The 13,091-nt window shown below is 40.7% G+C and overlaps 1 protein-coding gene and 1 pseudogene across 2 annotated transcripts in view; one reads left to right on the top strand and one right to left on the bottom strand.

The window, feature by feature from the left end:
• sh3pxd2ab (SH3 and PX domains 2Ab) overlaps positions 1 to 12,360 on the bottom strand; it is a 61,188-nt gene extending 48,828 nt beyond the window's left edge. For both annotated transcript variants that reach the window (XM_069658201.1, XM_069658202.1), the window contains exons 1-2: positions 12,097 to 12,360; positions 2,996 to 3,076 (exon numbers count right to left, since the gene is read on the bottom strand). In XM_069658201.1, the coding sequence (XP_069514302.1) occupies positions 2,996 to 3,076; positions 12,097 to 12,168 (153 nt within the window). In that variant the 5' untranslated portion in view covers positions 12,169 to 12,360. The remainder of the gene's footprint in view (positions 1 to 2,995; positions 3,077 to 12,096) is intronic.
• On the top strand, positions 9,003 to 9,917 carry LOC138588761 (N-acetyllactosaminide beta-1,3-N-acetylglucosaminyltransferase 3 pseudogene; annotated as a pseudogene).
• Positions 12,361 to 13,091: the final 731 nt, after the last annotated feature.

Here is a 13,091-nt window from a genome sequence, read left to right as displayed (position 1 = left end):
TAAAAATGTAAAAAACCATTAGTGGCTTCGACAGGCTGTGAAAAATCTGATGAGTTGCCTCAAATGCTGTGACTCAAGGCAGCATCAGCTGGGACAAGGGACCACAAATTGCTGAATTAAACAGATGTGACAATGACTTAGCTTCTTATTAATCTCTATAAACAGACATCTGCATGCTAACAGCTAACAATCTGTTGTAGATGTAAAACTCAACTTGAGATAAATTCCCTTGACACTGTGACACAAAAGCCGTTAAGCGTTCAGATTTCCCCGACTTCCTCGAATGCATCAGAAATGATCGATCCGACCTCCGTTCAACAAACGAGCATTTTAAAAGTTTTCTTCTCCTCTTGAGGACACACCTGACGAAGCTTCATTTGGACTTTTTTAATCATGATATTGAAATTTCAGCAAACTAAAGACCCGTTAATTAAAGTAAATCACAAGAAAGACACTTTATTTTTCTGTAAACAATGCAGCACGTGGAAAAGCAAGTCTTGACTGGGAGTCGTTTAGCGCTAACCGCCGGCTACACGCCTGACATGTTCACTTATGTCCCCAGAGGCTATTTCGTCATCAGACTATAGCCAGTAGGATCCAAGATTGTATTATGGGTAACGTAGGCAATCTGGTTTGGACAAGGACGATGAAGATTCTGCTGCATTGTCAGACTTTATACTTGCACTTAATCTTGTGGGTAGTATCTTTATACATCTTTAGCTTCATCTTATTCTCAGCTAGTATTTGTGTTCTCTCATGTGGCTGCAAAAGAGTGCAATTCTTTGTTTGGTTGTTTTTTAAATACCCTGGATAAAGTCCTCGCAAATAACAACGCAGGCAGAACAGCGCTGACACTGGTCCAATTTCCCAATCCAAAATTAATGTCGACTCAGGGATTCTGTCCAGAAGGAAACCAGAACAGCTTGCAAACTCCACAATCCCCCTGAGGAATGCTGAGCTCGGTACGCTGTGGTTGAAGGGTGTGGAGGGCCTCTCCCGCGTATCTGACAGTAAACTCTGTTTGACACACTGACCAATTCTGCTCACGTCAAACATGTGCGGCTCAAAAACATTTCCCTCTGACACCAGAAAGAGCGATTGGAGAATTTCAGCCTCAGCAGAATTCAGAATGAAAACATAGGTTTTTTAAAAACAAGGAATCAATGTGCTTAACTCTGCAGATGCATTACAAAGAGCACACTTCACTTCGAGTCAGCAGAAAAGACGTTAAGAAGGAATCAGATAAAAAAGGAGGTGGATCTTGATAATTTATGACCGTTGCGTCCAAGAGGAGCAGTTATGAGTTATGTTGAGTGTGCTGCAAGGTTTGAGTGCACTTTTGGACATCCATTTGACAGTGAAAATGGATACTTCATCATTAAAAGACAAACAGCAAAGCTGCCTGTTGTTGACCAGAGGGTTTTATACGACCAGCTGCACAGTGCTGACTGATGTTGGACCCAATATGAAAGATAGGCCACTGCTTAAAAGGCGTTTCTTGTACTGTGACCTTAATTTGCTTTTCTGAATTCTCAATTAATAGTTTTTAGATGAGATCACGGTCACATTTCTCAGGCCAAGGGTGTCAAACGCATTTTTCTCTGTGTGCTTCTGGTGGACACAGAATCAAGCTATTGTTCGACAGAGACGGAGAACTGTGCAGAGATGGAGGAGGATCGTAGGTGTCTGCTGGCAGAGGCGCAAACAAATATCAGATTCTGCCTGCAGAAAAGAAAAATGTTTTAAAACGAGCATTAGAAAAATGAGACTATATTGCATAAGGAGACATGCAACAGGCATTTCTAGTGATATATTTACATTTTTATAGTGGGGACCAAAGGATGCTTTACACATGCAAATGGCAGAAGTGTCAAATAGCACTTCTTATCTTCCAACTTCCAAGGCAAATCTTCTTCCTGTCAGTGTTGACATCCGAGGCTCCAAAGCTGCCCAACCCCCAACGCTTTCCTGACCACGACTTCCTCCTCATTTCATCCAATGCATTATGGGATTGGTCCCTGCATTTGCTAAACTACATCCTCCTTCTGTTGAGCTTTTTCGTTGGACCTATCTTACTCAATAGTAAGAATATGACTCTGATTATTGTCTCAATACTTATCAAAGATTGACCTGCAATTTCTTATGTGTTTTAATCTAGACATCTTCCACCTATACGACATGTTCATATAAGGAAAAAAAACTCCCCACCCATTCTGTATGGACAGCTGCAGACTGTTGTTCTTCACGGATTACCGTAGCCAGACAAACACACCCAGGCAGCAGGGATCTATGGACAAGACTAATGTTTACAGAGACAAGAGAGAAGCTCTGTTTCCATCAGGCAGAGCAGGGCAGAATTTCCCTGGCTATTAGCACGAGACCAGAGAACAAAGGGTTTCCTACTCTGCCTTCAACACAGCCAGCCCACCAGAGCCACAGCGCTGTGGTTTGACGTATGGTAGAGGGGGTTATCAGAGAAGAGCCTGAGACAGTATTCACAAGGAAAATGCTGGATAAGGTATGCACTGATGACGGTGTAAAGCCTTCTCACTGTTGCTTTGGCAGCATAGATGTTTGAATCTTTCTAACAAACAAACATATTGATAATTCAGTCATGCAGGGTTCAAATGGAAACTAAAGTCACTTGGAAATGCAGAGGTTTAACTGGAGGCTACAGGATCCCTTCACTTTGCCCCATGCTGTATTCTGCATACAGACTGAGGTCATGTTTTCTTCCTGCATCTGCTGACTGGATTTCCCCCATTTCCCTTTTTTTTTCAAAGCAGGCTCCAGAAGACTTAAATGAGACCTTTCAATGAGCGAACTGCCTTCCAGCAGCTGAACAGAAAGACAGGACCAAAAGGTCAAACTGACCTCACAGCTTTAATATGAGGGAAACATTTTCTCAGCGCAAAATGTAAATGTACCGGAGCTTAAACTTCTCATGCATTAAGTGGCTGCAGAAGGGTTTATGTGATTAACCGGTATAACATACCTGTAGGTCGAAGAATTTGCTGTATCTCCTGTAGATGACGTGAGAAGTGGCGTCTGAGTATGTGACGTTGATGAGGTACACCTAGAGAGAGAAGAACAAACAAAAAGACGCCCATTAGGAGCAAAGTCACTTTGTCAAAGACACCACGGCAAAGTGCATTCCCTCCTGGCTGAACTTCCAGAGGTCGTAAAAGGTCAAATAAACTCATTAAGTTCGTCTGTTTCCATCACACATTGGGAACCCTTCAGGGGTCAATGAGAGGGCCAATAGATTTCAAGTATTGTGTCATTTATACCTTTTATAATGAATTGCATGTTTGTTTTGGGACCAAGCTGATTAAAAATGACTGATTTCATTGTTTTTAAAGATATAATCCTGAAGATTTTCATTTAAATAAATGTCTGTTAAGTCATTATCTGTCGCTGAGCCTAAGCCCACTGATGAAAGCCTTTGCATTTGCAGTATATAGTATTATTACAGACTGAGTGTCTGTGGTGAGATTCGTGGAAATAATCACAAGCAGCGCCTAGTTAGTGACGTGTTTTCCATCACCCAGCAGTGGTTGGTCTGCCAGAGAGGGTAGGCGGAGCTAAGCGGCTGCTTTTCCGGTCTCTGCAAGTGTTGCGAGTAAACAGTAATCTGCTATGGCTGAACAAAGAAAGAAAAGATCGATGACTACAGATACAACTTCAAAAATAAGTGAGAATCCAAAGAAAAAGAAACAAATTGGACGCTCAGATGAAGGCAAACAGTCTAAAAAGGAAAGCGACCGTCAGCGAGGAAACTCGACCGTAACAGAGGGAGCCAACCGTGGACGTCTGGTTAAACTGGGAAGTCGCCAGAACAAAACTGAAATCTTCGATATTGAATCTTTAAATATTTTTTAGAGTTTCTACAGTGACAAAAAGCCGTAAAGTGCTTATTAAAGTAACAACTTTGTATTTTTCTTTTTTTAAGACCATCTGAGGCCACTCTCTCAGGATATAAATGATGCCCTCATTATGTCATCAACTTCCAGCACTTCTATCCATCAACACCAATAATATCAAGGCAGAAGAGTTTACTCATAACAAACAGACATGGGAGTACCTTATCCTTGGTGAACATCTGTCATTTACAGAACAAACACTGTTGAAGCGTCATCATCATGCTGAAGACGGCATAGAGCCGTAACGCGTACGTCCGTGACCCACATTAAAGTCAGTCAAACATAATCCTGTGAGTGCTGGAGCTTGTGCTATTCTGGATTTGAGTTTCTACCATGCACTCAAAACGATATTTTGTAACATAGTTCGGAGTTGTGCGCGCTGCCACTGCTGTGTTCACTGTTGACGTTTGCCCAAAATAAATTACTAATTTTCCTCGACAATAAAAGGCCAGCAAACAATCGTGCCGCCCTGAGGTTTGGAAACAGACGGCTGCACCTAACGCATTTCCGTCTAAGCGCATGGCACAGAGTGTTTACAAAAGCGGCTTTTTCACATATGGCGGCAATCTGCAAGGACATTGGTTACGAGGTTTGAAACGCAGTCTTCATTCTGCGCTCAGTTCATTATAGAAAGAGTGTGCGGCGACGCGGAACGAGCTCTGCAGCAGCTCGCTAATTAGATACAGGCTGCATGACCAAACAGCATGGCTCAGAGTGAGGCTGTGTGAGGTCATGATACACCCCCAAAGATCCATGACCTGTGTTATATAATGACAATATCACTTATGCAACAGAAAATAATTAAAACACTGTTTTGAATTAATTTATGAGTATTTTCCAGGTAACTCTCCGGTAGCATCAGGAATTGATTGCGATGGTTGCAACCTAATGAGCACGCTGTAATTTCATGCTAAACGGGTGACATTCTTTCCAGCTGATTCTGAAGTAAACAACACAATTTTATGCACATTAATCTGTGGGCAAATGTGCAGTAAATTAACATGACTGGTGGTCATATATTGCTGAAACACAAACACACGATTTTAAAGACTGTATTTACTGCACAAACTGAAGAGCTCTCATTGATTCTCTTTGATCTGTCATCATCCTCCTCCGGCAGTGTATGTAAACAAGGATTAGTTGCCATGCACTCTCCGGCTCCAGTGCCATGAGATCCTGGAAGGAAGTCACACTTGAACAGTGAGGACAAAAGACAAAGGGTTGCTTCTTTCCTCTTCCAAACCGGATAAGCATTTTCAGTTGCTTAGCTCATAGATAATGAGATTTTATTTTTTTTCCTTCCCTCGTGGGGACTTCCCAGTCAGCCCCTCACCTCCGGCTTCGGGTCCCAAGGGGAAGACAGTGCCCTGTGTTTAGTGGCCTCAGGGAGCCTCCCTCAGCAGGAGATGGATGGAGCAATTGATCCCAACTCTCAGGTTAATTAATCCAATTGTACCTGATGGACTAATTGATTTTTGCAGTCCCGCTGAGACATGTCTCGTGGCTCATCGGATTTGATTACTTAAGTCAGTGAGACAACACCAGCCATGTTAGCAGCTAAATGCTAGCCTAGACATGCTAACATGCTCACAATGACAATGCTGCCCTGCTGGTGTTAAACATGTCAAATGTTTACCGTGTTAGCCATCGTAGCTTAGCTTGTTAGCATGCTTTCATTGTCTAATTAGCACACGTAATGCAGCTGAGGCTGGTGGGTATGTCATCAGATTTGTAGGTAAGAAACCAGAGCACTTTGAGAGTTTGATGACACCACAGGAAACAAGGTGGTTCATCACTGAGTCAGCCTCTCAACACTATGAAAGCCTGAGCCAAAGTTCATGGCAACCAATCCAGGACTTCAATTTGGACCAGCTGTGGAATGATCAACCAAACAACACTGCATTTAATAACAACTAACAAGAGTCACGAACAGCACTATTTTTAGTCATGCTCTTTTCCAGACTTCTTTCCTAAGAATTATAAACCTTTGGGATGTTTTAGCCACAAGCATGTCAGAGTTTTAACTTTTTATGGGACGTGGTTCATCCGGGATCCGTACATGGGGTCGTTTACTGGAATAATTCACTAAATCTCGATGGCGAGTTGCAGCACTCTGATTAAAGCCTCTGGAAATTTGGCTTGAAATACAAAATCATGCATTTAAATAACATCAGGGTTGATGTATAAACACAGGTACATGCCTGTGACGTTAAATGTTAATTATATCTGGCATTCTAGCAGTTTGCTTTACTGATTGAGCTCGTGAGTGCGCTTTTAATTTGTGATCAAATAGTTCTGTTGGTTCGTAAATTAAGGGTCCTGGTCGAGTCTTGTTTACCTAGCAGCAGAGCAGTGATATTAATGAAACGTCAAGCAGCTCTAACTTTAACTCCTTGGGTCAACATGTAACTTTCTTCAATAGGTGATCCTCAACAAACATTAGAAAAAACAGTTCATCAAATGTGCAACAAAGAGGTTGTCCCATTATTTAACCCACGGGAAAATGTTCCCTACCGGCAGTACAGAAATGTCATCTGTCGAGTCTCGAAGGGATATAAACAACTCACTGAAATCTTCATCCAACATGCTCAGGTCATCTTTTTTGATTGAAGGCTGGTTTTATTCTGCGGTGCATGTATGTGGGAATTTTCACTTGTCTAAAAACTAAATATGTAGCCTAGGATTTTATAAACTTGTGTAAACTCAGATTAGATACGAGCTAAATTTTTATTTAAAGCTGTATTAGCTGAGAATATGTGGACGATGGGGTCTGAATTTTAAATCAAATGAGTCTAATGTGGTGTTTTCTTTAGAAAGCGAAGTATGAAAGAGTGTTGGTTTATTGTGAGGCGTGTAGGTCACGGGTAACGTCCCTGTAAGGTAATGTTCTGGTTTCCTGATGAGGAGGAATGTCTTTTTTTATCATGTCAGCGCAGCACTGTTTCTCTTTGACATATGGACATTTTGACATACTTAAAATGAAGACATGTCCAAAGAAAGTGAAGGTACGGACTATAATATTGTTGCGTAAGATGCATCAAATAATTCAGAAACAGATACAAAGTATTGCACAACTGTAAATTTTGACCAGATGATGTTGACAAAGGAAAAGAAAGGAGACTTGAGTTATTACGATTGATCGTTTTACACAGAAGAATTTAAAGCTCCTGTGAGGAGTTTTTTCACTAGTTATGAAACATACTGAAATTCATTCTGATGACTCGACATGACCTACAAAAGCAAACCAGACCATCAGCGACAAGATTGCTTATTTCTGTATGGTTATTTTTAATGCCTGAAACCGCTGGCGGGGGGGTAGGTGTCAGATGAAGCGATTAACTGCACGCTGCCTTTGTTTACATTTTCCAGGGCAAACATTTAAAGTGAGTGATACATATGACTGTTAAAGAAAGCAGGATGAGATATTATATTAAAAAGCACCACTTAAGCATGTACAGGACAAAATCAGCAAAGAGATAAGAGGTACGGCTTTGTCCACAGGGGGCAGCAAAATCAACACAAAGTTCCTCTCAGGAGCTTTAATGCGAGATCTATTTCATTCCTTAAAAAAAAAGCTAACTGAAACATCTTCAAACACCAGCTGGAATTTAAATAAATGCCATCAAGGTGTTTACAAAATTCATATGCACTGTAAAAATGACAAAACCAGCCCTCACACATCAAATATTTATTATAAAATACAAAGACCAGTACATAAAAAAAGGGACAAGTGACTTTAGGAATGTTTCACAAACATTCAAACAAATAGGGTGCTGTCGTTTAATATAATATGATAATAATCTTCTTCTTCTATGTAGGTATGATATTTGGCCTTTAATCTAATACAAATTCTGCCACCTTAATGGAAATTTTTCATTTAAATAAATGTCTGTTAAGTCACTATCTATCACCAAATGAGGTAACACAATGGTGATTGAGCCTATGGCCCACTGGTGAAAGCTTTTGCAGAATTACGGATTGGTTGTCGGTGACATCTTTCGCGGAAAAAAAATCAAGCACCGCCCAGTTAGTGACGTGTTTTCCATCGCCCAGCAGTGGTTGGTCTGCCAGAGAGGGTAGGCGGAGCTAAGCGGCTGCTTTTCCGGTCTCCGCAAGTGTTGCGAGTAAACAGTAATCTACTATGGCTGAACAAACAAAGAAAAGATCGATGACTACAGATACAACTTCAAAAATAAGTGAAAATCCAAAGAAAAAGAAACAAATTTGACGCTCAGATGAAGGCAAACAGTCTAAAAAGGAAAGCGACCGTCAGCGAGGAAAATCAAGAGTTACAACCGTCAACCTACAACTGGAGCCAACCGTAGACGTCACACATAAAACACTGTTTGGGTATCTGGGAAGTGTGCTCCCGCAATTACCGTTTATCACCGCCAAAGAGAACGAAACTAAGATCTTCGAGAATAGCACTTAAAAGTTTTGTCATTTAAAAATGGGAATATAGAATCTTTAGACATAACTTATGTTTATAATTTCCTGACAAAGGCCTCTTGTAGGCAAGGAATAATGACTATTGTCTGTCAGATGGAAGTAATGCAAAAGTGTGACATTGTTGATAAAACTGTCAACACAAGCCGTGGGAGTTTGACACTGACCACCATCTTGCTTCCTTTCACTGGTTGAAATTTGTGTCTTTTAACCACAACTGCCATTTTCTACACCCACTAATAAAAAAACTTTTCAGTTACAAATCTAAGAAATGGTTTCAGATCACATAATGGTAAAAAAAAAATAACAAAAGGTTTATCAATAGATCAATAAATCAACTTATGTCAGATTGTAATGTGTGGATAAAAAACTCGTATTTTTTATTGCAGGTCTAGAAAGAGGAGAAAAATCAGAGCAGGAACTTTGTCTCTGTTAGGAGTTCTTCTCATTGTCTATTATTTCCTTAAGGATTATAATCAACCTAAAACCGTCCACATACAAGAAGATACGGAAAACAATGGAAGTCAAGTGAAGGAACCCATCAAAAACAACTCCTATGTATACTCCCTCCCACGATGCCAAAAAGACCTCTCGGCTGACAACTTCATGGGCTTCAGGATACTTCCTCCGATGATGAAAGACTTTCTCTTCTATCGTCATTGTCGCCATTTCCCCATGCTGCTAGACGTTCCTGACAAATGTGGAGGACCTGAAGACATTTTCCTTCTGCTAGTAATTAAAAGCTCCCCTAGGAACTACAACCAGCGAGAAGTGCTACGCAAAACCTGGGCTAAAGAAAGGTTACACAACGGCGTGTGGATTCGAAGGATCTTCATCTCAGGAACGATGGAGGATTTCTTTGAGAGAGAGACAACAAACAAACTCCTCGAACTGGAACAACGCGAGTACAACGACATCCTCCAATGGGACTTTAAGGATTCATTCTTAAACCTCACCTTGAAGCAGATACTCTTCTTCGAATGGATGGATAGAAGCTGCAGGAACACTCGCTTCCTGCTAAATGGCGACGACGACGTCTTTGCAAACACAGACAACATGGTCGAGTATCTCCAAAGCCTAAAGGGTAATAACGGAAGCAAGCACCTGTTTACTGGCCATCTGTTCCCAAAGCCAACAGTGGAGAGAGGGCTATGGAGTAAGTATTTCATTCCTCCTGCGATATACAGCTCAGACTTCTATCCCCCCTACTGTGGTGGTGGGGGCTTCCTCCTGTCTGCCCACACAGCTTCGATCATATACAACACGTCTAAATCTGTTCCTGTTTTTCCTATCGATGATGTTTACTTGGGAATGTGTCTGGCCAAAGCAAACCTGGCTCCTGAATCTCATATGGGAGTGATGACGCTGGGAGTGAGGTTTCCCTCCAGGACACAAGATACATATGACCTATGCGTCCTTAAAGAACTTCTACTGCTGCACAAATTCTCTCCAGGTCAAATATATGTTTTGTGGACTGTAATTCATGACCCCAATCTAGAATGTGGTACCTTAAAGAAACCACCTGCAGGCCTCATGTTCAGGTGGTAAAGGAGCTTTTAGTCACTTTGCTTATAGGACATGGTTTGAACTGCTTTATTCGTACCACTGTTCTCCTGCAGCTTCGCGTCCAACACACAGTCCAATCATTACATTTTTAAGTGGAGCGTGGGAGAATATTACATATTTACATAATGCTCAGCCAGCTGGTGTTGACCTGCAATACTTTCCGACTATGAACTGAACATATTTCTTCTCTTCATTTTTTTAAATCAAGTAACAGAAACCAATAGAGTTAAGTTTATACATAATATTTCTTGGTTTTGTGATGGCTCTCCCGTCCTTGCAGCTTGGTTACGTACAGCTGAACAAATACGGCCTTAGAGTTATCCTGATACAGATACCAGTATCGGTATCAGCCTACGATACTGCCTAAACTGTGGAATCAGGTATTAGCGAGTGTGCCAGTCAATGCACCGACCAAATGCCATACATTATTAGCCCCCTCAAAAAATCAACTGGCTTTAGGTAAACCATGAAATGATAACAACTGGCTCAGAGTGTAATGTTAGTCAAATAAGTAGCCTATATGTTTTGTATCACACTGGTACACAAGTATCAAAATCGGTGTCGGACAGGTAACAACTCTAAAAGGGTTATTTCTAATACCATGAAAGCATTAACAATAAGTTACACTGGCTCACAGCCTGCTACACAACACAGTTAAGAGCCACAGACTTTGAACAGCAGCCTAAATTAGCTTTCCTGGTTAAGTTGCCTTGTTATAACCTACAAACTCATCTTGTTGAACAAGAAACCGAACAGTCACAGGGGAAGAATGCACTGCTTATGCTAGTTTGCAGGCCTTAGCGTATTAGCTAGTCAATTGCAGCATATTTAAAAGCATTTAGAAGTATCTATATGACTTCAGATGAGGGATGCACGATATTGGATTTTTTGCCGATGTCCGGTATGCCAATATTTTCCATCCCTTTTTGCTGATTGCCAATTTTAATACCGATATATTAGGCACATTTTTTCTCCACCTAATTGCAGAGAACATCAAGTCTCCCCTGTAGTGGAACTGATATCATGCCTACTCTTATTGTTGTGGCCCACTGGCAGATGCAGAAATAACACAATGCTGTGCTTTTTAAAATGTATTCACTGGGCAATATAAGAAAACTACTTAAACTTAGGTTATGTACAAAATGCCATATGTATTTGTATGCAACATTTTCTTTCAAATAAAACTTCAATATTCATACAACTTAGACAGGCTTGGATGATGAGATTTGCCCCCTCCTCCCATGACCGATGCAGAGCACCTATTGCAAATAGCAACCATGCTGTCCGAAAAACTGCCATACCGCAGACATCTTGCACCCTTCTTCAACAAGCTTTATAAGGGAATCATCGAGCATTTAGGCATAATTAAAGCGTTGTTTTATCTGCGGAAAATATCAGCAGAAAAATGACAAATCCGCCGATGCCAATATGACATTTTCAAGCCATAATCTGCAGATACCGATAACGTGCCGATAATATCGTGCATCCCTAGTTCAGTTCATTTGGATGCTGGTATGGCTTTTTCCTGGTTTCCCTGTCAGGGCTCAGCTGGCCAGCTGCTGTCCATCAGATTCAATCACACGCCCCTCTAGCTGCCAAAACCTGCTTTCTGATATTTCCCCAAAGACTTCCTTCCTTTTAATATTAAAAAACTATTGGCAATAAAAAGACAATATTTTTGACTGCAAAATGGATGGCTGTGTGTGACTTCAGTTATTGCTCTTAAATGCCTACAGCTATGCTCTTTGAGATTATGTCATTAAGCCATAAACTTATTAAAAGATAGTAGAAAATCTGACCTCTAGATGAAAACTCAAAGGATCAACAAAGGCAGGTATCACGTTTAATGTCATTCATCCATCCATCTTTAATCAAAGCTGCAAGTATTAACCATAATGTGGTTCAAAAGGAAAATTCAGGGGGTCACCAACGTTGTTAGGATTCATACTTCGGACACTATAAAAGTACAATATTCAAAGCAAATGAGGCTAATCCAATTGTTGTTGAGATTAAGACCACAGTGTTTGACCAACAGCCACAGAGCTGCTAGCATGGCTGAAATTGTACCATGTTACTCAACGTAAAGAAAACATTTGTGAAGTTGAAAGAAACTTGAACAACATGCAACAGAAAGACATTAAGAAGAAAGCAGATAACTTACATAATGTTTGGAGGGGTTTCTTCTCTTCTGTACGTCCACAACATTAACGTCAAGCACCGTGCGGAGCTGCATCTTTACGACAGGATTTGCACCAAGAAATACTCTAAATATTACAAATTAAGATGTACACCCATGAAAAAGATGAAAAGTGTCAAAAACCATCAGGGAAATTCCTTGTAAGGACCGGTAACAGAGGCAAAGTTTGTAGAAAAGAAGGTAAAGTCTCGCAGCACTCAGGCTTTGGGTGCATCCATGAAATGTTAATGTCTGGCGGACTCGGAGCTTCTGAACTCCTTGAGAAACATTACAACGCAGTAAAAGTGGCGTTTCATCGGTTTTCTCCTCCCTCAGGAGGGGCTGGACAACCCGCAGCAAAGTACGGACAGGAGGGGAGAGCAAATGTGAATGTACGGGGCGGTCCCACTTCAGCTGGATGGACACTGCACAGGATCCTTTGAAGTAGTGAAGTCAAACTGTTAGGGTCCTGTTTCTTGTTTCTCGCGTGCAACATTGTAAGAAATTCAAATTTGTTTAAATTATTGAGAGTTTAGAGAAAAAAAATTTCAACCCACATGATAAAAAGAAAGTTTCCTTTACAAAAAGAAATGAAATTGGAATGTAAAGCTTACTTACTATTGTAAGCCGTATTAAAAGTAACCTTTATGGTAGGTAGCTTTTATTGAAAAAATAAAAAAAAGTCTAGGTTCACGGCCCAGGAGAAAAGCATAATTATTGAGAAGCATTATGTTTGAAGCTCTGAAAAGCTTTATCTATATCAATGTAGGTGCAACTTTTTTGCAGCTATAGTTTTCCAACTTACAATTTGTGTGTTTAACTGGCAGTCACGTAAAATATCCATTATACATTAATTTCTAAGTTACATCAGGATTTCCTACTGACCTTAAACTCAGCATATGGCAAATGACTTTGCTTCCCCCTAGTGGAGGAGGCACGAAATGAGAGACCAACATTAAGTTGAGTTTACCACACGGGGG

The sequence above is a fragment of the Semicossyphus pulcher genome, unplaced genomic scaffold (assembly GCF_022749685.1).
Source record: "Semicossyphus pulcher isolate SPU_LCO1_2020_fin unplaced genomic scaffold, fSemPul1.0.p SCAF_12, whole genome shotgun sequence".
NCBI classification, from domain to species: Eukaryota; Metazoa; Chordata; class Actinopteri; order Labriformes; family Labridae; genus Semicossyphus; species Semicossyphus pulcher.
The sequence above is the reverse complement of the archived record's forward strand: the minus strand, read 5'-3'. Positions and strand labels throughout refer to the sequence as shown.